The sequence below is a fragment of the Cherax quadricarinatus genome, chromosome 15, assembly GCF_038502225.1.
Source record: "Cherax quadricarinatus isolate ZL_2023a chromosome 15, ASM3850222v1, whole genome shotgun sequence".
Classification (NCBI taxonomy): Eukaryota; Metazoa; Arthropoda; class Malacostraca; order Decapoda; family Parastacidae; genus Cherax; species Cherax quadricarinatus.
Genome location: NC_091306.1, coordinates 5,798,955 through 5,821,572, shown reverse-complemented (window position 1 = coordinate 5,821,572; position 22,618 = coordinate 5,798,955). Strand labels below are relative to the sequence as shown.

Sequence of the window (22,618 nt, the reverse complement as noted above, 5' to 3'; positions counted from 1 at the left end):
TCTGTCTCTCTCTCTCTCTTTCTTTCTTTCTTTCTTTCTTTACACAGGGTTTGACAAGGTTTTAAGGATCCCTAGCTTTATTGACAAGCTATTTACAGGTAAAGGATTCCTAACTTTATTGGCAAGCTAAGAGCTGTTACCTACATCAGCTCATTTGAAAGCATTATTATTGTTATGAGACATACAAGTAGGGAACAGGATGAAGTTGGAGCCATCTGTGGGCCAGCATTTTCATGTGATCAACTGACTTTATCTCGTTGACATCATTATGCTGTACGAATGTGTTCCATACTCGAGTCATCCTGGGTATATATGATCTCAGATGGAGTGATGTTCTGGAGAAGGGTACAGCCAGAGTGAAGTTGCTGCTTTCTGCCAGTCTTGTGGCATAAAAGCTTGTTTCACGCTGTCCTTGAAGTGGATCCAAGTGTGGTACTTTGACAATATTGGCCTTGTACATAACAGTAAGGCCACCCACATCCCTCCTATGTTGAAGGCTCTGCTGAAATGACAGATCTATCGAGGATGGGTCCAGGCAAGAGATGAGACGTCTTGCTCTGTTCTCTACTGTCAAGCATTCTCTCTCTCTCTCTTGTCATAAGGTTCCTCTTCTAAGTATACATTTTGGTGGATTTTATAGCCTCTTTCAATAAAGGCATTTGCAGTTCACATCTTCATTTTTTTTCACAATTCATTTAAAATATTAATTTGGAATTCATTTAATTTCATCTTGTTGGGCTTGTTCTCTCGACTGTGTGTTACTTAAGATGTAAATACTATATTATGGTTGCATATCCATAGTGGGTGAAATGTATGTTGTGATTTTTTTGTTGACTGTGTGTGTTTGTGTGTACTATAAATACATGGTAACCTATCTGATGATTGGTTGTGGCAATCATTGGAGTTGTCTCTGGGTATGCTAGCGTGTACACACTTTTTCATTTTTTCTTACAAAACCAGCATCACTAATTTGATATGCATGCTTTTAAATTTTGTTTGCGTTTTTAATCTGTTGTTTATGGAGTGTTTTAAATTAGCTCAAAACAATGAAGAACAATAAGCGTATAATGGTATTGTAATAATCAAAACAGAAGTCAGTTTATGAGGGGACGGCGACGAACAGTGGTGCGGGCAGCCGGTGCAGCAGCAGCAGCAGCTGTACTCCAGCTGGTGGCAGCCCTTCACCAAAGGAGGAACTAAACATCTCTCTACAACAGCTGGTTAGTATCAGTGAATAATTAAGTGATTATTAGGGTATTTTGGAATGGTTTTTATTCCAGCATTTCTGCTGTTAGTGGTTGGTGAGTTCAGTTCATATGTCTGTGCTGCAGTATTCATCTGTTCACCAGTTGTAAAAGTTGAAAATGTTAGGTTTAGCTCATACCTATACTCCAGTGTTCATCTGTTCACCAGGTGATGAGTATCGCTATAATAATGGTATACAAGCATTACCAACGAGTAGAAGAGTAAGACACCTGTACAGTAGTTGAATACAGTGGTTGAATACAGAGGTGATGAATATTGTAGACAGCAGAAGCAGTGGAGATGTAAAGACATCGTGATCAGTCTGTCAGCCTTTTAGCAGGTTTTAGGTGGTCAGTCCTTTAGCTTTGACAAATCCTCAGCTCTATAGTCTTGACCAAAATGTCACCAGTAACATTTTGGCTGAGACTCTGGAAGTGGCATTTTGATCCGTTCTGGACCTTTATCAATTTACAACTGTTGTGACGTTATATTGATCCAGGATGAGATGAAATATTGTCTGAAGTTTCTCCTAAAGGCTGTGTGTATTATTTGTGAATTGTTCCATTCATGGTATTGTGACTTTCATTTTTCTTTAAGTGGTAGATAACACCACAGTGGTTTATGGGAATAGCATGTACTGCTGGTGTAAAAATAAAAAGGTTAGGGGTTACCAGGGTTGAAAGATTGAAGCAATATGGGATAATGTTAGCTGTTGAGTGTTGTCTTCTGTTTTTGGGGAAGAAAAAAGTTCTTGTGGATGGTGACTGTGTGCAAGTTGTGGGTGCACAAATTGTGAGTCGGAAGATATCTTTATGATACTCATGGAATGAAACATACAAATTGACTCCAATTACATTTATAAGTCATATGCAGGATGGCACCTTTATCTGTATTGTATTGCCATTTATAATAAAAGTTGTAGTACTGACAAAAAATAAATTGGATAGAAAGATTATGAAAGTGTTCCATACTGAATTTTTATATATGTCTACATTGACTTGGAAACCTTAGTCCAAAGACATTAAATAAATTGTTTACAGCGTGAGGAATACTGTAGGTCAGTGGAGGACGGTCTCCTGCGTAGCCAGACACCAACCAGAACACCACCAGACACTGGGGTCTCTATCAGACAACTGGTGAGTACTGCATCAGTGACTTTTCACTACATTGTAAATGATTTGTTGAGAAAATAAAAATTTATTATATAAGAGGAGGGGTGGGGATATTTGCAGTTTGGAGGGGCATCTGAACCGTAGTATTGGCATGCCTCTGGCAAGACAGTGATAGGGTGAGTGATGGTGAAGGCGTTTCTTCTTTTTCGGGTTGCTTTGCCTTTGTGGGAGATGGTTGGTTTGTTAAAAAAAAAAAAAAATTAAATTCATAATATGCATACATATCTTTGAGTCCTGGAGGTGGGAAGGGCAGTACCAGGTGCTCTGATACAGGGCTGGGGATGCTGCAGTCGGAGGGTAATCTGATTGTGATGTCACTACACTTCTGGAAAGTTATAGAGTGAATGTTGGTCAATGTGTTTTATTCTTTGGGTCATCCTGCCTTGGCAGGAGACAGCCATTGAATTAAAAAAATCATCTTCAGGTTGAGGATGCATATTATTAATATTAGTTATTCCATACCTTATAAAGTTCAGTATGTAATTATAAGATATTTTATGATATAATACAGTGGACCCCCAGTTAACGATATTTTTTCACTCCAGAAGTATGTTCAGGTGCCAGTACTGACCGAATTTGTTCCCATAAGGAATATTGTGAAGTAGATTAGTCCATTTCAGACCCCCAAACATACACGTACAAACGCAATTACATAAATACACTTACATAATTGGTCGCATTCGGAGGTGATCGTTATGCGGGAGTCCACTGTACATGAAAACTACTTAATTTTACGTAATTAATTTTTGTTGTACATATTACACCTAGAGTATGAGCAGACTCCATAAAGGAGTCCAAACAGTATTGGTAGGTGGAATCACTGTCAGTTGAAAATCCAAAAGCTACAGCTCATTCCCAATGAACTAAAATAAGTTATGAAATAATTATTGCACAAACTTACGCACATTATATATATGGCTTCAGTGAAAGTATTGTAATACTGTATTATCTTTCATGAGCCAGATACAGGCAAGAAATGTGAAGGCAAGAGTTCCTGTATCCTGCTTGAATTAACCACTCTGATCTGAGAGAATGTAGGTAGTGAAAAAGATACAGCTCTTATATAATGTTTGACAATCAATATCAGATGGGTTTTATTCACAAATTTACCTACACTAGGTTGTGCAGTGATACATTAGATCTGCTATTTGTAAAATGCATTTCCAGAAGTTTTTGGAAAATAAATGGTAGATTGCCAGGTTTTGAACTCAGAAGAATAGAAAAACAGCTTGTAAGTTTCATATTTATTTGTTTTTCTGTGATGTGTATTAATATCTCACTTGTGTACTCTTATTTTCACACTTATGATGCACTGCACTTGCCTCACTTCAGCCGTCCAAACAAGAAACTGTTCAGTGTGTAAGTTTTTCTTCATAATACAGTAACTAGGCTGCATTTTTGTATTGCTTGAATCTTGGTAGTGTTTCTAACATAATGTTACAGGACACAAGTTGGAGTAGAAATATTCGTTGATTTAATAAAATTTAGGTAAAAGGTTTAATCTTTATTTCAGGGGTTCACAGAATTTTGAGGCATCATTCTTTGGGTTGTTAGTTTCAGATTATTGTCTTTTGGTGATGAGGAAAGTGTGGGTGATATGACAGTTGATATTTATTATACTGTATATACTGGTGAGTGTGTATTTTCAATAGCAGTCATGCCTTCCTAGTTGCTTATATATGTATTGTATATGGAAAGTTGTGCCTCTAGGTAATAGATGTTTATATTCACGGAAATTGGTACCTCTGGGCAACAGATGTTTTATTCATGGAAAGCGGTGCCTCTTGATAGTAAATATCAAATAGATTTATACATTGTTTTGCATGGCTTAGCATGTTTTTTCACATTTGTATTTTTTTTAATACTGTATACTAACAAAACTTGTAATTTGCTCTGTTTTAAAACACTGGCCAAAAACAGCAAATTTTGTTAGATTTTATTTTTAATCTGTTGATAGATTTTTAAAAATCTATGCCATGTTTTAAATTTGTCAGAATTGACTTTGCCACCTAATCTCACCTTTCCAAGTTTTTTTAAGAGTATACTTTATACAGTTATATATCACAGGTATATAGTTTAATGCTGCCTAACATAGATAAGTCTAAATCCACTTAGTATTATTGACCATAATAAAATATTTTCATTCATAGTTCAGTTAGTTTGACAATATGATCTTTGTCAGATAAGTCGGAAAGTTCTGAATATAATGCACAATATGCGATATACATGAAGGATATTACCTCTGATTAAATTGTTGAAGATCATAGAGGGGACTAGTGAGATCTTCCATGTTCTCCTTGAATATTTACAATGTTTTAATTTATTTATTACCAAATCAAGTTTTATTTGTCCCCAACCTTTATTAAGTATAGTACCAAGTTAGCTTTTATTGCTCACTAGAAATACTGTACAATTTATACTCTGGTTATTTGCATTATAGTCTAGCTCTTACTTTTTTCTTAAGTTAATGTAACTATATTAACAGAAACTCAAAACTTTGTAATACAGATTTTCATTAACATATATAAGGTTTTATCGCGAGCATTTTAAACATTAGTACTACTAACCACTAACCTTAATTGGAACCCTGTATGTGTACACCAGACACGGAGCATGACTGACCTCCGAGGCCTGGGTCAAGACATCAGCAGCTCCATAATTGAAGGTGACCGCCTTGCCTTGGCCACAGTCAACGTGAAAGCCTTGGTGAGTCTTTCACACCAATAATTACCTTAACATTAGTAGAGAGGGACAGGTTAAACAAGGCCTGGATATACAGTAGTGTATATTTTCAATATAAATAAGCATTGATACAGGGAAAGAAACTGGAGCAACATGAATGAAACCATTTAAGTATGACTACAAAAATAAATGCCACAAATAAGTCCAAAAAAATACTCCAAAGGACTTTCACGACATTGAGAGTCATGGTGGTCACTGAACTTATATTCAGATATTGACATTATTGAATGTTTGCAAAAGGCTATTGATTATTATTATAATCAAAAATAAGCGCTAAGCCACAAGGGCTATACAGCGCTGCAGGGCAGGAAGGAAGCGAGGGCATCAGGTGGCAAAAGGGAGGTGGATGAGTAATAGGTTATGGATAAGAGCAGAGCAGTGGATGGTGAATGGGTAAAGGGCAGCAAGTGACTGAGCTAGAAAGGGCTGAGTTGAGTGCGTAAGGTATCATCATCAGAGTTTGTGAGTAAATCAGTCGTTGTCAAGAAGTCAATGAGAGAGTCAGGATTAAAGGAGGGTCCATCAGCAAGAAGGGAAGGTAAAGAGAGAGTAGTAGAATGAAGACGGCATTGGAGGTAAATTCTGTGTGCTCGTTGATAGAGAGGGCAGTCTAACAGAATGTGGCTAATCGATACTGGAACTTGACACTGCTCACACAGAGGTACATGGTGCCTCTCCATGAGATACCCGTGAGTAAGACGAGTGTGGCCAATGCGAAGACGGGAGAGAGTGGTCTCCCAACCACGGCACTGATGACGAGAAGACGGCCAGTAACCTATGCTCGGTTTAATACAATGAAGTTTGTTACCAAGCAGAGTTGACCAATGTTGTTGCCAACGGGCGTGAAGGTGGGTAGCTATTGCAGCAAAATAGTCCAGAAATGGAACACCTCTATAGGAAATTGGTAGGTCATGTACTGCTGACCGCGCAGCAGTGTCTGCCTGTTCATTGCCCTGTACGTCGACATGACCAGGGACCCAACAAAAAATATCTTTATGCTTCGTAGAGATACGGCGTAGCCAAAGTTGGATACGGAGAACTAGGGGGTGAGATGTATCAAATTTTCGTATAGCCTGTAGAGCACTAAGGGAGTCTGAGATAACCACAAATGATGACACGGGCATAGATGCGATACGAATAAGTGCTGCAAGAATGGCATACAGTTCAGCAGTAAAAATGCTAGCCGAAGATAGTAAATGCCCCCGCACGACGCTGTCCGGAAACACTGCTGCGAATCCGACACCGTCTGAAGACTTAGAGCCATCTGTGTACACAGCGGTGGCATGAGAATGGGAGTGGAAGTGATCAAGAAAAAGAGAGCGGGAAGCCACCGTAGACAGTTGAGCTTTCGAGCAAGGGAGTGAGAAAGAACAGACCCGAACAGCTGGAACTTCCCAGGGGGGTAGGGAAAAGTGAGATGCTACATGAACATATAAAGGTGGTAACTGAAGGGAAAAGGCTATTGAATGCATGAAGCTTTGGGTACAATACATGCAATACATACTGGTATAAGTATTTCAGTAATTGATTATTATTATTATTTATTATTATTATTTCTTAAATTTCCAAAGAATCTGTGATACTTTTTAAATAGATGAAACTTGTGTTTTTTTTTTTTTCTAAGCAAAAAAAATGTTGCTTCCATGAATACTAACTTCCCAATATATTAATAAAGAATTTTTTCATCTTATTGTTTATTTTTGCTTATTTATTTTGGTTTTAGAGTGCTTGGTTGTTACTTTATATTCCTTTTTGCCATTCATTCTGTTTTCACTATAATCAAGTGACTGCTGACACCCTGACCAGCATGTTGCACTCACAGGTAAAATATTTGTAGTGCTGCTCCTTGCATGGATATATTAAGTCAACAAATGCATGCATTTTCATGCACACAAATTGTGTGGGATATACTTACAAGATAGTAAAATGGCAGGTTAATGGAAAGTGGCACACAGTGTGACAATATTTAAAAAAAAAACAAAGTTATGGGGGAAAAAAAACATGAATTATATGACTGTCTTTCTGGCAAGAATTGCTGTAAGTTCATTCTATAAAGCCAGTAGACAAAAGTGTATAAAACACTTGTAGAACTAAAACATGTTAACAGTTAACCCTTTGACTGTTTCAGTCATATATATGTCTTGCAAGCCAGCGTTTCGGACGTATATACAGTGGACCCCCACATAACGCTATTAATCCGTTCCTGAGAGCTCAATGTTATGCGAGATTATCGTTAAGCAAATTAATTTTTCTCCATAAGAAATAGTGGAAATCAAATTAATCCGCACAAGACACCCAGACACCTAGCCTTTTCACTTATGATCGCTTGGGAGATGCTATCGCCTGCTATCTGTTTTTCGTTTATCCACACCAATAACAGTCTCTCAACATCTTCTATCACTTGTGATCTCTGTTTCAAAAGCACAGTTAAACCTTTGGCAAGAACAGCTTCCTTGATTGCCGTTCTCTTGGACACAATAGAAGCGATGGTTGATTGGGGTTTACTATACAACCTGGCCAGCTCGGAGACACGCACTCCACTTTCATACTTAGCAATGATCTCTCTCTTCATCTCCATAGTAATTCTCACCCTTATTCCTGTAGGGTTGGCACTAGAAGCTTTCTTGGGGCCCATGGTCACTTATTTTTCAGGTGAAATCACTATAAAAAGGCTGCAATAATACAAAATGTTCCGATTGTATGCTCGAATGTTGCCGCGGAGGCTGGCTTGTAAACAATTCAAATTCAAAGTTTATTCTCTATAAGGATTACAGTGCTGAGTTTACAGAATTTGGTTATTGTGTGGTATACATGTAGTAAAATAATAATTACAGAGTGTACCACTAGAACACCTAGCATGGCTAGGCATTTCGGGCAGACTTAAATTAAATCTTAAGTTTGAAATATTACAAAATTATGAGGTAAGTTGGTATTATGGCTAAGTGACTAAATACTAGTTTGTGAGTTTAGCAATGTGAATGCTTTTGTTTTGGCACTATACATAGTTTCAGTATTGGAGTATCACAGGCCAACTTATGACTAGTTTAATGCCACTGGCAGAACAAGTGAGGCTGGCTCAGGCCGCATGGATGTGTCTTGGATGAATCGCGTTGAGCGAATTTTTTAGCACTATGCGAGGCAAAATTTTAGCGATAAAATGTATCGCTATGCGGATTTAACACTATGCGATGCCAACGTTATGCGGGGGTCCACTGTACATGTATACTCAATAATTCTAGCGGCTTCAAATCAAGCAGGAGAAAGCTGGTAGGCCCACATGTGAGAGAATGGGTCTGTGTGGTCAGTGTGCACTGTATAAAAAAAATCCTGCAGCACGTAGTGCATAATGAGAAAAAGAAAAACTCCGATCATGATTTTGGATTAATACGCCGACTTTGAGGTGTATTTTCGTATAGTATTTATGGTTATATTCTCGTTTTCTTGGTCTCATTTGATAGAATGGAAAACATATTACAGAAATAGAGATAATTTTGATTAGTTTCACGATGAAAACGACTTTGAAATTGAGCTCAAAGTAGCGGAAATGTTCGATTTTTACCATTGTTCAAGAGTAACCAAATCACACCACACATCCAATACATGTCAATTGGGGAGTCTAATATTTTTTCACTAGTGCACTGATATTATTTACACCATTTTTACAATAATGCATTAGTCTGCATAACAGTAAATCTTCTATTTTTTGTGTGATTAAAAAATCAAAATAGAAAGTAAGTAAAATAAGGGTTGCCTGGAGATGTGACTAATGAACAGAGGGTATGTTATTTTAGTGCCAGGAATGTCTGCATTGTTTATTCTGGACACTATTTTGAAATTGGCATCTTTTTTAATTTGCATGAAATTGGCCAAATTGCCAATTTTTGACCACTTTATTGGGTAGTTGAAATTAGTAAATGGGCAGTTTCTTGTACTCAGTTGATAGAAAAAAATGGAGTTCTGAAGAAATAGCTATGAATTTGGTAGACTAGAAGAATGGAATTGGCCAAAAATAGGGCTCAAAGTCAGCGAAATTGCCGATGCATATGTATTTCCGAGATCGCTAACTTTGCGGGAGCATAATTCTGTAAGTTTTCGATCATATTTTGTACCTTTTGTGTCATTACCATTCACTATCATTTCATAAGAATAAATAATTTTTTTTTTTCCAAAAAATTTTGTGACATAGAATGACAGTTTCAGAAATGGGCTTGTGACAGTCAAAGGGTTAAAAGTAGTCACAGAAATTATTCAAGAAATACATAGAGGGATTACATTTATTTTAAGACTTCAAGAAAACTATTAAGTTTCTCAAAAATGGTTAATGAAGAAACTGTGAAACATTGGAGATATAAAAGAAAAACTATTATTATGGAGAGAGTTTTGTAAGGAAAATTCACACGGTAATAGAAGAAAAACTGCTGTCATAAGAATGTATCATCAGTGGGGTGTCACAAGGATCCTTTTCTCCCTATGAGTCAATATATTTTGAAGTTTTTAAAGCTGATCAGTTTATTGTACAAGTTTCTCATACTTTCACTAATAGGTTCTTCTAATGATAACCATTTATCAGTGACTCCTAGGTCTTCCAACTTTGTCTGAGGGTTGTAATATTTTTTGTCTTACCATTTATATTCCTCATGTGGCCTTTTTTTTTCTTCTCTTATATTCATTACATTTTTTTTTTTTTATCACACTGGCCGATTCCCACCATATCTACTGACCCCGATTTAATTTATTTTGGATTCAGTGGATGAAATCTGTGGTTGGACAACACCCGAAAAATGGACGAAGACAGTTAAATCAGAATTTTCTGCAGTTGTTATGGGCAGTTCTCAAGTCCAGAATTGTCCATTATTGATGCAAGAAACTGGGTTAATTGTTTTTTTGAATTTAACAGACAAAGTACACTAAATCCAGAACTGTCCATTATTGTTTTGATTGGGGAACAGCAGTCTCATCATTCAGATTTAACAGAGGTGGCTTTAACACACTCCCCTTTCCCCTTCCATTTTAGTTAAAGTTGCAAATTCAAGGTTATGCTTCTTTTGACTTAATTTGCCTTAGGTCAGTTATGGATACAGTGGGTCCCCCACTTACAATGTTAGTGTTTCTGAAAATCTTTGCAAGGCTGTTATTGGAAACTTGGAGCCCGTTATCCTATAGACACTTGTTATAATCGGAGTCAAGGTCCTGAGCCAAAATCTTCTGTATCTTGCTTCATATCCTTTACTACTAATGATAATCTTTATTTCTACAAGTATGTGATACAACTAATAAAGACTTACCTGGTATCATTGTAATACTATATAGAAAGCCCCTGGTTACACAGTGCATTTCAGGCAACATAGGCTAATGTTGTCCCCCCAGGATGCAACCCACAACAGTCAGCTAACACTCGGGTACCTACTTACTGCTAGGTGAACAAGGGTAGCAGGTGTAAGGAAAGATGCCCAACTTTTCACTTGTGCTGGGATTGATCTCGAACCCTCAGTTTGTGAACTGAGGATGCTATCAACCAAGACATAAGCAACACTTTACATTCATTACTGTTCCTTTTCACGTATAAGTAATAATAAACATTGTTAAGTAATGTATACAATAAAACATGTGAAACAACTGAGAAAATTTAAAATTTAAAATTCAGTCTGGCTGGGGTGCCCATTTTCTTTTGATTTGTCACAGGATACTTTAATTTTAAATCAAATATAGTCCCAACTATGTGTTGGCTCAACCCAACTTAATCTGGCCAGGTTTCCATTCTGTTTGACTTGGTGACTGATACTTTAAATTGAAAACAAGTTATGTATAAGGTTCAGTCAAAATATACTAGATGCATTTTCCCACATTCATATCTGTTTTCTCTGGCCATGTCAGTATAAAGCAGTTTAGAGTGCTACTTAAAAAGATATTGTTAAAATACAACAAACACAAGAAGATGATAGTGAATGATGTGTTACAGCAATGCTGAGAATTGCATCACTGTTTTTTTTCTGCCATGTCATCTGCCCATAAGTCCTCTGTGTGTTGGAAGAATCGCTCAGTATTTGTAAATCATTATTTGTAAATCATTAATTGGTTGCCACTGTTGTAAAAGTTGGAACATTGTAAGTCAGGGACCTACTATTTTTGCTTTGTATTTTTCTGCTGAATGAAATTCAAGATGTTTTTCATAGCAATGAGAAATAGGTAGAAGGCTTTGTGGATTAGAAACCCTTTAAGATTCGTAAGTTATTAACCCAGAATAACTCGATAAAGCCAATATATGGTATGCGCTAAGGAAATACTGAATTTTGTAAATATTGTCTTCTGCTTTATTAAATATAATTTTGTTTATTGTAATTTTTACATCATAAGATTTTTATTTTCATGAAAGTTTTTCCTTTAAATAACAATATTATTTTTAATGTACATTTTTGTATGTGCTGAGAAATTAAGGAGGTTGATTGGTCACAGACCAAGCACATGTATCTAAATTTTTACAATTCTTTTGAAACACGAATAAATATGACATAAATTTCACAAAAATAGCATAAAATAAATAGAAAAAATAGATTGTATATGCTCTTAAATCATATGACAACTTAGCGAATTCATTGTGTTGTTATACGGTACACTAGTTTATTATAGGATACCATAGCTGTACTTAATTTTATGATTGTTGTACATCTTTATCCATAGAGTACACTGGAATATTAATTAGAGTAGGTAGTCAATTAAGATTTGATCTTTTAACACTTTTCGCCATGATGTCCATTTAGAAAGGAATAAATTTCGGGGAAAATACATCACACATTAGGACCTTTTTCCTGTCTTGCGGTCAACCTATGGGCAAGGCCTTTGAGGGAGGCCTAGTCACACTCTTAATGTAAACAGCCTCCCACACCCTCCATGCATATGCATCCCATAGCATACTTGGGAGTGTGTTAATGAATCGATTTTTGACTGTTTAATCAGCCCATCTCGTCTCTGGAAAGTAACCATCGTACCCAAGAGGAATGCAGGTGATGCTGGAACTTTAGAAAAGTATAAATATGAAAGTCTTGGTCTAAATAAAGCATTAATTCATACAATGAAAAGAAATGAGGTGAAAAATAAGAGCTTGTATAGTAACTCAGGTTGTGAACTCCTGAAAAGGAATGACGCATAGGTCACAATCTAATATTACAAAAATCAATGAGTGAGTGATTGAGCAGAAAGATGGGAAAAGTGCACCACTTAGTTTCATAATAAAGCAGAAAGCCTTGAATACTATTATACAATGTGTAATAAGGAAGGCAGGCCTGAACAAGGGTGTATTCAGTTATGGCTGGTTCCATAACTTTAAATTGTGCAAATATGCTGCTGCTGGGGATTTCCCTGCAAGACCACTTGTGGTTTAAAAGGTAAAGACAAAAGCTCTTTGACCTTTAGTAGAGGTCTAATCAATTAGTATGGATAACTGAGGTAGGGTAAAATTCTTTCTTGCAAGTATTTTTGCATACTGGATTGCATACTGATAAGATTGTATATTAATTTTTATAAGTGTCACTGGCAGCATATTAACCTTCATAGTTTTCCCTGGATGGAGCACACTGCTCATTTTCTGTGGAGGAAATAGATGATACACTGCATCAAATGCTGGAGTCAAACACTAACTTACACCATATATTAAATAAAAAAAATCATGATTTTTGATGAAATAAGAAATTAGAAAATGTTTGGCATTTTTGGTGGGTTCCAGGAATTTAACTCTATTTTCCCCCCATAATCTTTAGTTTATTTTACGCAGTTTTTAATTAGATGACGTTTCAAGAACGTAATTGCCATCTTAATTGGTGGTCTCCTGTATACTATGTAGTTTATTCCTAAATTAAATATTGATAATGTAATATTGCCCCAGAGAATATGGCACACATTGTGCCAGACTTCAACAACATGTGATGCATAACTAATTGGTGCTGCTTTCCTCTTAACTTCCCTCTCTAGTGATTCCTAAATTATAATAAACAAATTTACTATAAAATAGTTATACCTGTATGATAAAAAATAGGGAATTTTTTATACTTATCACTTGTGTGATGACACTTGGGTAAATTATGGGCATGTTTTTCACTTGTACTATAATAATCACACATAAAATGCTGGTATATATATCATACAAGTATATTGTGAAAGGACTATACTAATTTTTCAAGCTGTTTTAAAAAATTTTTTTTAAAAATTCTTTGACTGCCTGGCCTCCTTAATTTGGCACTTTCAGAAGAAAAGTTAGTAAACAATAGTACTTGTATAATAATCAAATTTTTAAGTATAAATTAAGCTTTGAGTTTTTAATTAGCTATAATTAACATGTGTTTCATATAATGTTCTTTAGTTATACTTTTCTCTAGTCATGTATAACTAACTTTGCTGTCAATACAGCCATGCCTTCAGTCTTTCTTATCACTTAAATTAAGCATTTGAGCATATTTTTTTTATTCTGTCCATAAGAAATCTAGATTTTTGTATCAGTGAATCTTGTTGCAACCAAAAAATATCTGACCATAAAAAAATATACTGCAAGTTCAAATTGTTGAGTTTCTGTACATTGTGCTCTACAAAAGTGTTACAAGTACAGTAATTGGAGTAGAAAGCATGTAATATAACCTGCATGTGTGTGTTGTGTTGGTGAACAGACACGCAGCTTTTCTGATCTGACACGACTTTATGAACCTATTGCGTCGTCGCCTCCTCATGCTCAACCTCGTCACGACATTCCAACTCTCTCAGTCTCCGTTAAAAAATTGGTAAGTTTAGAAAACAGATTATATTTTGTTAGGTTATCTCCTCTTCAAGGGAGGCTCCTTGGCATGGTGAAGAAGCTCTTGGTCTGAGGAATTAGACCTGTTGGTCTCCTTCCTCAGACCGAACCTAATTACACCCCCCAATCCCCCCTTCCCTATCCCATCCTCCCCATCCTCCCCTTTTTCTTTTCCTCCTCCTCCTCTCCACCCCTCCCTTTTGCCCTTCCTCTTTTTGGCCTTTGGGATTTTTCCCACAGGCACACTAGTTCATAGGTAGGGGGAAGGGTACTGGGGTCCATCCCATTCCATTGAGGTTCTTGGCGGTGGCGTAGTTTGCCGTGGGATCTGGATCGCCTGGGGATGTCCCGATCCCTCTCCGGTATCCCGGAGGGTGGCTTTGGGTGTCTTTCGGGAGACGGGTGTATCTCTGGAAGCCACCTTTCGGATTCCGGGGGTGGTGGCCGAAGGAGGTATGCTTTGTGGCGGATATCCGGCCGCCCTGTCTTTTGTCCACCGAGGTAGCTCGGCAGATGTGAGGTTGCTATCCCGGATTTCTGGTTTACTGGCATGAAGGGTAGGGTATGGCACGGGTTCCATGCTGCATCTGCGCTACTTGCAGTGCTGAGGTCCTCTTGGGCACGGAGGGAAATTTCTGGCTCTTTCATTCCTCCTAGGAACTATCCCTCCCCAGTCCCCACTTTTTTTATTCTTTTTTTATTTTTATTTTCTTTTTAAGAAAAAAATAACAAAAATAAAGAATTAACCTAACCATGGAGTCCCAAATCCATGACCCCGCTACCCCCGGGCCCCTTACTGTTACCGCACCCTGTTCTGACCTCGCCTCGTCTTTTGGCCACTCTTTGGACACTCCTAAGGCCCCTGTACCTCTTGCTGGTGCTGTTTCCTCACCCGCTTCAGGTACCGGGGCTTCCACTGACTCCTTCGATTTGTCTGACCTCCGCTCTCCTTTGACTATGCTTCCGGCTTCTCCCTCTACGGTGCAGCGATTTTCGAATCGTCAGCCCGTCCCACGTCGGACCGACTCTGGTCCCACTTCTAAACGTCAACGACAATCTCCTGATGATGTTACTTCGTTACCTTCCCATTCTACTCGGAAGAGACCGACACGTCATGCACTCCCTCTTTACACTTTCGGATCACACAATGGACTAAATTCTTTACATTAAGACCGACTTCTACTGCCTATCTTTCCGACCATAGTACAGTGGTCCCTCGTTTTTCGTAGTTAATCCGTTCCTGTAGTTGCTTCTATTATCGAAATCTACGATTTTCGAATCAATTTTCCCCATAAGAAATAATGTAAATACAATTAATCCGTTCCTGACACCCAGAAGTATTAAAACAAAAAAATTTTTTACATGAAACATAGATGTAGTACATAAACAATACAGTGGGAAATGATGAATGAAACATTAACAGCATAACACTTACCTTTATTGGAGATTCTTCTTAGTGTATGGGAGACTGGAGGAGGAGAGAGAGTGGATTGTTTATAGTTTGGAAGGGGAATCCCCTTCCATCAACACCTCAGGTACCAATTGCTTTTCTGGGGTTGCTTCTCTTCTCTGTTTCTTAATGCCACGAGGACCACCTTGAGAGTCACTGGAGTCCTGTCTCGCAAAATAACTGTGGAGAGAGCTCTGCTTCTGGCATCTCTTTAACACCTCCCTAAAATGGCCCAAGACTTTGTCACTGTACATGTTGCCAACATGGCTTGCAACAACCTTGTCAGGGTGATGTTTCTCCATAAACATTTCCATCTTACCCCACATAGCAAAAATCTCTTTAATTTCTGAAGAAGGCACCTTCTTCCATCTCTCTTCCTCCTCCTCTGCAGCAAGATTTTTTTCTTAAATTCAGTCATATTTCTCACCTTCTTTACCACAGGCTTGGCACTAGGAGCTGTCTTTGGAGCCATGGTAGCTTATTTAGTACTTGCAAGCACTAAAATGATGGAATATTATGAAATATTTCATAGGAGCACATGAGGGGACCTTCACTCACTGGTAAACAATGCCAGACTGGCTGGGTAGGGAGGCCGCCCCGGCTCACACCATGCGTATGTGTCCCAGACGAACTACCATTCGCGAGTCAGCCTATGATTAGCGAGCCCATGTTTATACGAAAATATCCCTATGATTTCCGAAATCTATGATTCCCGAAAACTATGAAAAACGAGGGACCACTGTATTGGCAAAGCGCTCCTACGCCACGTTGGTTGAGATATTTCCTTTCATGCTCTTAAGAGTGGTACGCGCATCATCACAGTCCAGAATTCTACCCAAGCTCATGATCTTTCTCTTTCACATATCGATACTATTCCTATCACTATCGAAAAACATCATTCCCTCAATTCTTGTAGTGGTACTGTTATTCTGCCCCATACCGTAGTCCAACAGAATTTCCAGACATGTGGCACTGACATTCTCGAACAGCTGGAACTCCAAGATCTCCCAATTCTGAAGGTAGACACTTGTGTTCTTCCTGCCCACGAGCGAAGACGATACCCTTGCAATGTGGCTCATTTAACTTTTGACAGCCGTGAACTCCCATCCTCTGTTTATGTAGGAGGACATCGGTTACAAGTTCGGAAGGTGATCCCTACACCGCAACAGTGTAGGAATTGCTGGTGATTTGGCTATCCAGCAAAATATTGCAGATCTATAGCCGAATGCCCAGTCTGTGGTGCCGAAGACCATTCTAATACGTCTTGCAGTCGAACTCTCTCTTGCCTTAATTGTCATGAGGCTCACCCTTTGTACTCTCGCCATTACCAGGTCTACTTAAATGAGCGGGAAATTCGTTGCCTCAAAGAGGCAGAAGGTCTCCCTTATGCTATGGCGGTTTCTCATCTCCACCTCCAAGGGAGACTGCCCCGTGTTTCATATTCTCGTGTTTCAAAGCGTCCCCCCACTTTTAGGGTCACATCTTCTGCAGCCTCCTCTGCAGTTGCCAGTCCCATAGTCACTCCTGTATCTAATTCTTTTGCTGTCTTGGGCTCAGACGTCCCTACTTCAACTCCTCAGTCTGTCCTCACTTCTTCGTGTTCTCCCTCACAAACCCCGGTATCAACAATACCTCGTACGACACCTCCTCCCAATTGCCCCTCTACTTCTCAGAAGTCCAAAAAATCTCCTTTAACCTCTCCTTCCCTTCATCCACCTCCACATTTTACATTCCCTGTCTCTGTACCTGGGTCTTCCCCTTTCACTGGCTCTGTTACAAGTGTGGAGGTTCATCCTCCTCCTCGTACTGTGCCTTCCTCCCCTGTCCCCTCCCAAGTTTCTTCCTCTTCTGCCACCTCCCAGGTTTCTGCCTCTTCTGTCCCCTCCCACACTTCTCCAGTTCCCTCCACCCCTTCGCCCCCCCCCCCTCCCTACCTTGGTACAGTCCATTACAGCTCCGATCTTTACTCAAACTACTCCTCCTTCCATCTCCAATATTGTCTCCCATACGACGTCTCTGAACTCCGAAACACTTGAAGCAATCTCTGAATATATTGCAGAGATCAAACATCAATGGACACTGATCCACCCTCTGTTCCTTCTCTTTCCTCTTCTCCATCTGCGCAACTCCTTTCTTCACAACGCACCGTTCCTTCGCTACTTAAACGTTTTCCTTTGCCACTGCATGTGGACTTTTCTAACCCCTCTAGTCAGTAGGTACCCTTGCCTGCGGATTTCAGGTATCTTCATCGTTGCCAATCATGGCCTATTTACAGTGGAATATTCGCGGCCTCAGGGGTAATCGGGGTGAACTTCAGATGTTGCTCTCCCAGTTTTCCCCTGTTGGTGTTTGCTTACAGGAACCAAAATTACACTCTGCCGTTATCTATCCCATCTCAGGCTATAATTTGTATTCTTCAGATCCTTTTCCTGATGGGACCTTTAATGAAAGTGCCCTTCTTCTACGCACTGATATTCCATACCGTCAGCTATTTGTTTGTACTTCGCAGCGTTACACAGCAGCCCGTATACACTTGCATAGGTGGTATACACTCTGTTCTTTGTATCTCTCTCCTCGGGCATTATCTATCCCAGATATTGCCTTTCTTGTCTCGTCATTACCGCCACCACTTCTGTTACTTGGCGATTTTAATGCCCATCATTTCCTCTGGGGGAGGCGGGTCTCACTGTGATTCCCGTGGCATTCAGTTAGAGGCTTTTCTTGCTACCCACCCCCTCCATGTTTTAAATACAGGTACTCACACCCATTTTGATCCTCGGACTTATACTCTCTCTTGCATCGATCTCTCAGTCTGCTCTTCCTCCGCCGCATTAGACTTCACCTGGTCTGTTCTCCCGGATTTACATGACAGCGATCATTTCCCAATCATTCTTACTTCCCCTTCATATTCACCACCTCTTCATAACCCATGCTGACAATTTGATCAGGCAAATTGGAACCTTTACTCACAACTAACTATTTTTAGTGAGGTTCCTTCTTCGTCCTCCATTGATGAGCTTTTACACCTCTTCTCGTCCTCCGTTTTAACCGCAGCTTCTCATTCTATACCCCAAACTTCGGGCAGGCATTCTCAGAAATGCGTGCCTTGGTGGTCTCCTGCTTGTGCTCGTGCAGTACGTTTCAAACGCGCTGTGTGGGGCAGGTACCGGTACAATAGAACCACGGAGAGACTTCTTGATTTTAAGCAGAAGCATGCGATCGCTCTCCGTGTCATCCGTGACGCTAAACGCACTTGCTGGCGAGATTGTCTCCACCATCACCTTTGCTTCCTCTGTGAGTGCAGTCTGGAAAAAAGTATGAAAACTGAGTGGTAAATATTCTCCTGACCTGGCTCCTGTTCTGCGGGTTGCCGGTGTTGATATGGCAAACCCACTGGATGTTGCCAATAAAATTGGCAATCATCTGGTCCATATTTCTCAGGGGCTCCATCTATGCCCCTCGTTTCTTTCCTCAAAGTCTGCCAGAGAGTTAGCACCCTTGGACTTTTGTTCTCTCGGAGAAGAACAGTATAATGTGCTTTTTACACTTCAGGAACTGGAGGCAACACTCTCAGCTTGCCGATCATCGGCAGCTGGGCCCGACGACATTCATATTCGTATGCTACAACATTTACATCAGTCAGCCCTTGCAGTCCTATTATGCCTTTTCAATCTTGTTTGGTCACAGGGAGTTCTTCCACAGCTGTGGAAATCTGCTATTGTTCTCCCTTTCCGCAAACCGGGTACTACGGGACATGAAACCTCCCACTATCGTCCCATTGCTCTTACCAGTGCAGTTTGCAGATACGTATGTTCGTAATGCCTTTGCGAATAACCACTCAGTTATTGCCATATTTTTTGACCTAGAGAAGGCATATGACACAACTTGGAGGTATAATATTTTGGCCCAAGCCCACTCCTTAGGCCTTCGAGGCAATATACCATCCTTCCTTAAGAACTTTTTAACTGACAGACATTTCCGTGTTCGGGTTAATAATGTGCTCTCCCCGGACTTGATCCAAGCTGAAGGTGTCCCCCAGGGATGTGTTCTGAGCACAACACTTTTTCTCCTTGCTATAAATGATTTGGCCTCTAGTCTTCCATCCAATATTTGGTCATCACTCTATGTTGATGACTTCGCTATTGCATGTGCAGGCGCTGACTGTCACCTCATTACAGTTTCTCTCCAACATGCGGTCGACCGTGTTTCCAATTGGGCCACCACACATGGGTTTAAATTTTCCAGCACCAAAACTCACCAAATTAATTTCACTAGACGCTCTGTCATCTCCGATCATCCTTTGTACCTCTATGGCTCCCGTATCCCTGACCGTAATACAGTCAGGTTTCTAGGCCTCCTCTTTGACCGTAGGTTATCCTGGAAACCTCACATTACCTCTCTGAAGGCAATTTGTCACAGCCGGCTGAACCTTCTTAAAACCCTTGCTCATCTTTCATGGGGAGCCGATTGTCGCACTCTCCTTCGCCTACATTCCGCCCTCATTTTATCAAAACTTGATTATGGTGACCAGATCTATTAACGGCCTCTCCTGCTACTCTCTCTAGCCTTAACCCCATTCATCACCAAGGATTACGTTTATGCCTTTGTGCTTTTCGCTCTTCCTCTGTTGAAAGCCTCTATACAGAAGCGAATGTTCCATCTTTATCCGATCGCTGTGATGCCCATTGCCTTCGCTACTATGTACGCTCTCATGATCTCCACAATCCTTCCATTTATAGAATGGTCACCGATATTAGTAGACATTCTTTATTTGTTCACCGCCCCTGTTTGCTCCGTCCCTTCTCCCTTCACCTACATTCGCTCTTGTCTTCTCTTCAATTACCACCTTTCTATGTTCGTGTAGCATCTCACTTTTCCCTACCCCCCTGGGAAGTTCCAGCTGCTTGAGTCTGTTCTTTCTCACTCCCTTGCTTGAAAGCCCAACTGTCTACAGTAGCTTCCCGCTCTCTTTTTCTTGACCACTTCCACTCTCATTCTCATGCCATTGCAGTGTACACAGATGGCTCTAAGTCTTCTGATGGCGTAGGATTCGCAGCAGTGTTTCCGGACAGCGTGGTACGAGGGCATTTACTATCTTCGGCTAGTATCTTTACTGTTGAATTGTATGCCATTCTTGCAGCACTTATCCGTATTGCATCTATGCCTGTGTCATCATTTGTGGTTGTCTCAGACTCCCTTAGTGCTTTACAGGCTATACAGAAATTTGACACACCTCACCCCTTAGTCCTCCGTATCCAACTTTGGCCATGCTGCATCTCTTCCAAGCATAAAGATATTGTTTTTTGTTGGGTCCCTGGTCACATTGACATACAGGGCAATGAACAGGCAGACACTGCTGCATGGTCAGCAGTACATGACCTACCAGTGTCATATAGAGGTGTTCCATTTACTGACTATTTTGCTGCAATAGCTACCCACCTTCACACCCGTTGGCAACAACGTTGGTCTACTCTGCTCAGTAACAAACTTCAATCTATTAAACCAAGTATAGGTTACTGGCCGTCTTCTTGTCACCAGTGTCGAGGTTGGGAGACTACTCTCTCCCATCTTCGCATTGGCCATACTAGTCTTACTCATGGTTATCTCATGGAGAGGCGCCCTGCTCCTCTCTGAGAATTGTCAGATTCCATTATCGGTTCACCACATTCTATTAGACTGCCCACTTTATCAACGAGCACGCAGGATATACCTCCAACGTCGTCTTCGCTCCGCTGCTCTCTCTTTACCTTCCCTTCTCGCTGATGGACCCACCTTTCATCCGGACTCTCTCATTGACTTTTTGACAACAACTGACTTACTTCACAAACTCTGATACCTTCAGCCCTTTCTACCTCAATCTCTTGCTGCCCTCTACCCCCGCACTATCTCCTACCCCGCTGTTTTCTGTAACCTACTGATCATCCCTTCCCCCTTCTGCCGCTCAATACCCTCGCTTCCTTCCCTACCCTGCAGCGCTGTATAGCCCTTGTGGCTTAGCGCTTCTTTTTGATTATAATAATAATAATGTTAGGTTATCTCTCCCTTAATTAAGAGGCTTCATTCACCATACAAAGTATGATCGTTGCAAATACAGCATAGCATTATGATCTAACCAAATACTCTGCAGTTCTGTGCTTCAAGTGATTTTTGAAGTTAATTAATTTTGAAAGTTAATCTGGTACTGGACACACTTCAGTTTTCCTGGAGAGGAAGGTAGTGCTTTTGAATTTGAATTCTAGGAGCTTTGATTTAAATGAACATAAATATATATTGAAAGGAAAATATACATAAAAAAAGGACTTAAGTATTGCAATTAGTTACAGGTAAAAGAAATAGTGAGAGAGAATGCACATCTTGGTAAAGATTCCATATTTCTTAATGGCATTGCCAGGTGGGCTAAGATGTTACGGTAGAAAGAGGAATTATGCTAAGGTGGAGAGTAGGCAGAGGAACATAATGTATATAGCAACACCTTGAAGGTCAAGATGACCTAGTAAAAAGAATTATGGTTGAATTGGAGAATTATGAAGACTAATGTTGTAAAAAACATGAAATAAGAGTTTCTTTACTGAAAAGAAAGTAAGATTTAATACGGAAGGCAGTGAGATTACCTTTAGTGGGTTTCTAAAATCTAGTATTGTCAAAGTTTATTGGATTGAAGACAAATTTGATGAATGATAAAAAAAAAGTGGGTGCGGGGAGATAGAACACAAGATAAGAAAGCATCATCGTAGGCAAGAATGAATGTTATTTAAAGAAAAAAGGAGATGAAAATAAAGGTTTGTCGGACTATGAAGGAGAGATTACAAAAACACATCCTGAGGGTCGTGCTGCATATTGAAGAACTGATGTTCTGGGAGCCAGGCAAGTTGCATATTTTATGAAGTGAAGGTCTGGAAAACATTAAAGTTCAAGGTGCAGGAAGTAGTGTCATATCAGTGAATGTGTAGCGATATGTGCATGTAATTGTTTGTTGTATTTGCTTGATATTTAGCTCTTTGTCTCTAAGAGATGCATTCATTTACTAACTTTTGTTTTGCAGATTATATTTCTGAATGTGAACTATCTTTGCTAACATGCTGTATTAACACCTGTTTGAAAGTTTTATAAGGTTTAATTAACATGCTTCATAAATAGTAAAATTTGTTGACAGAGAATAATGAAATTTTATATCTAGTTGCTGTACTAATATTGCAAAGTAGTTTTTGAATGTCTTAAAAATATATGGTA

General features: G+C 39.5%; 1 protein-coding gene across 50 annotated transcripts in view; it reads left to right on the top strand.

Annotated features, from left to right (window-relative positions):
- Positions 1-22,618, top strand: part of LOC128692140 (trichohyalin) — a 219,903-nt gene that overhangs the window by 68,797 nt on the left and 128,488 nt on the right. For 23 of the 50 annotated variants that reach the window (XM_053781172.2, XM_053781183.2, XM_053781187.2 and 20 more), the window contains 5 exons: positions 1,092-1,220; positions 2,286-2,381; positions 3,750-3,776; positions 5,022-5,123; positions 13,814-13,924. The exons of 4 other annotated variants lie outside the window; for them this stretch is intronic. In XM_053781172.2, coding sequence (XP_053637147.2) covers positions 1,092-1,220; positions 2,286-2,381; positions 3,750-3,776; positions 5,022-5,123; positions 13,814-13,924 — 465 coding nt within the window. The remainder of the gene's footprint in view (positions 1-1,091; positions 1,221-2,285; positions 2,382-3,749; positions 3,777-5,021; positions 5,124-13,813; positions 13,925-22,618) is intronic. 23 more of the 50 variants (XM_053781207.2, XM_053781206.2, XM_053781205.2 and 20 more) reach the window with 5 other exon arrangements.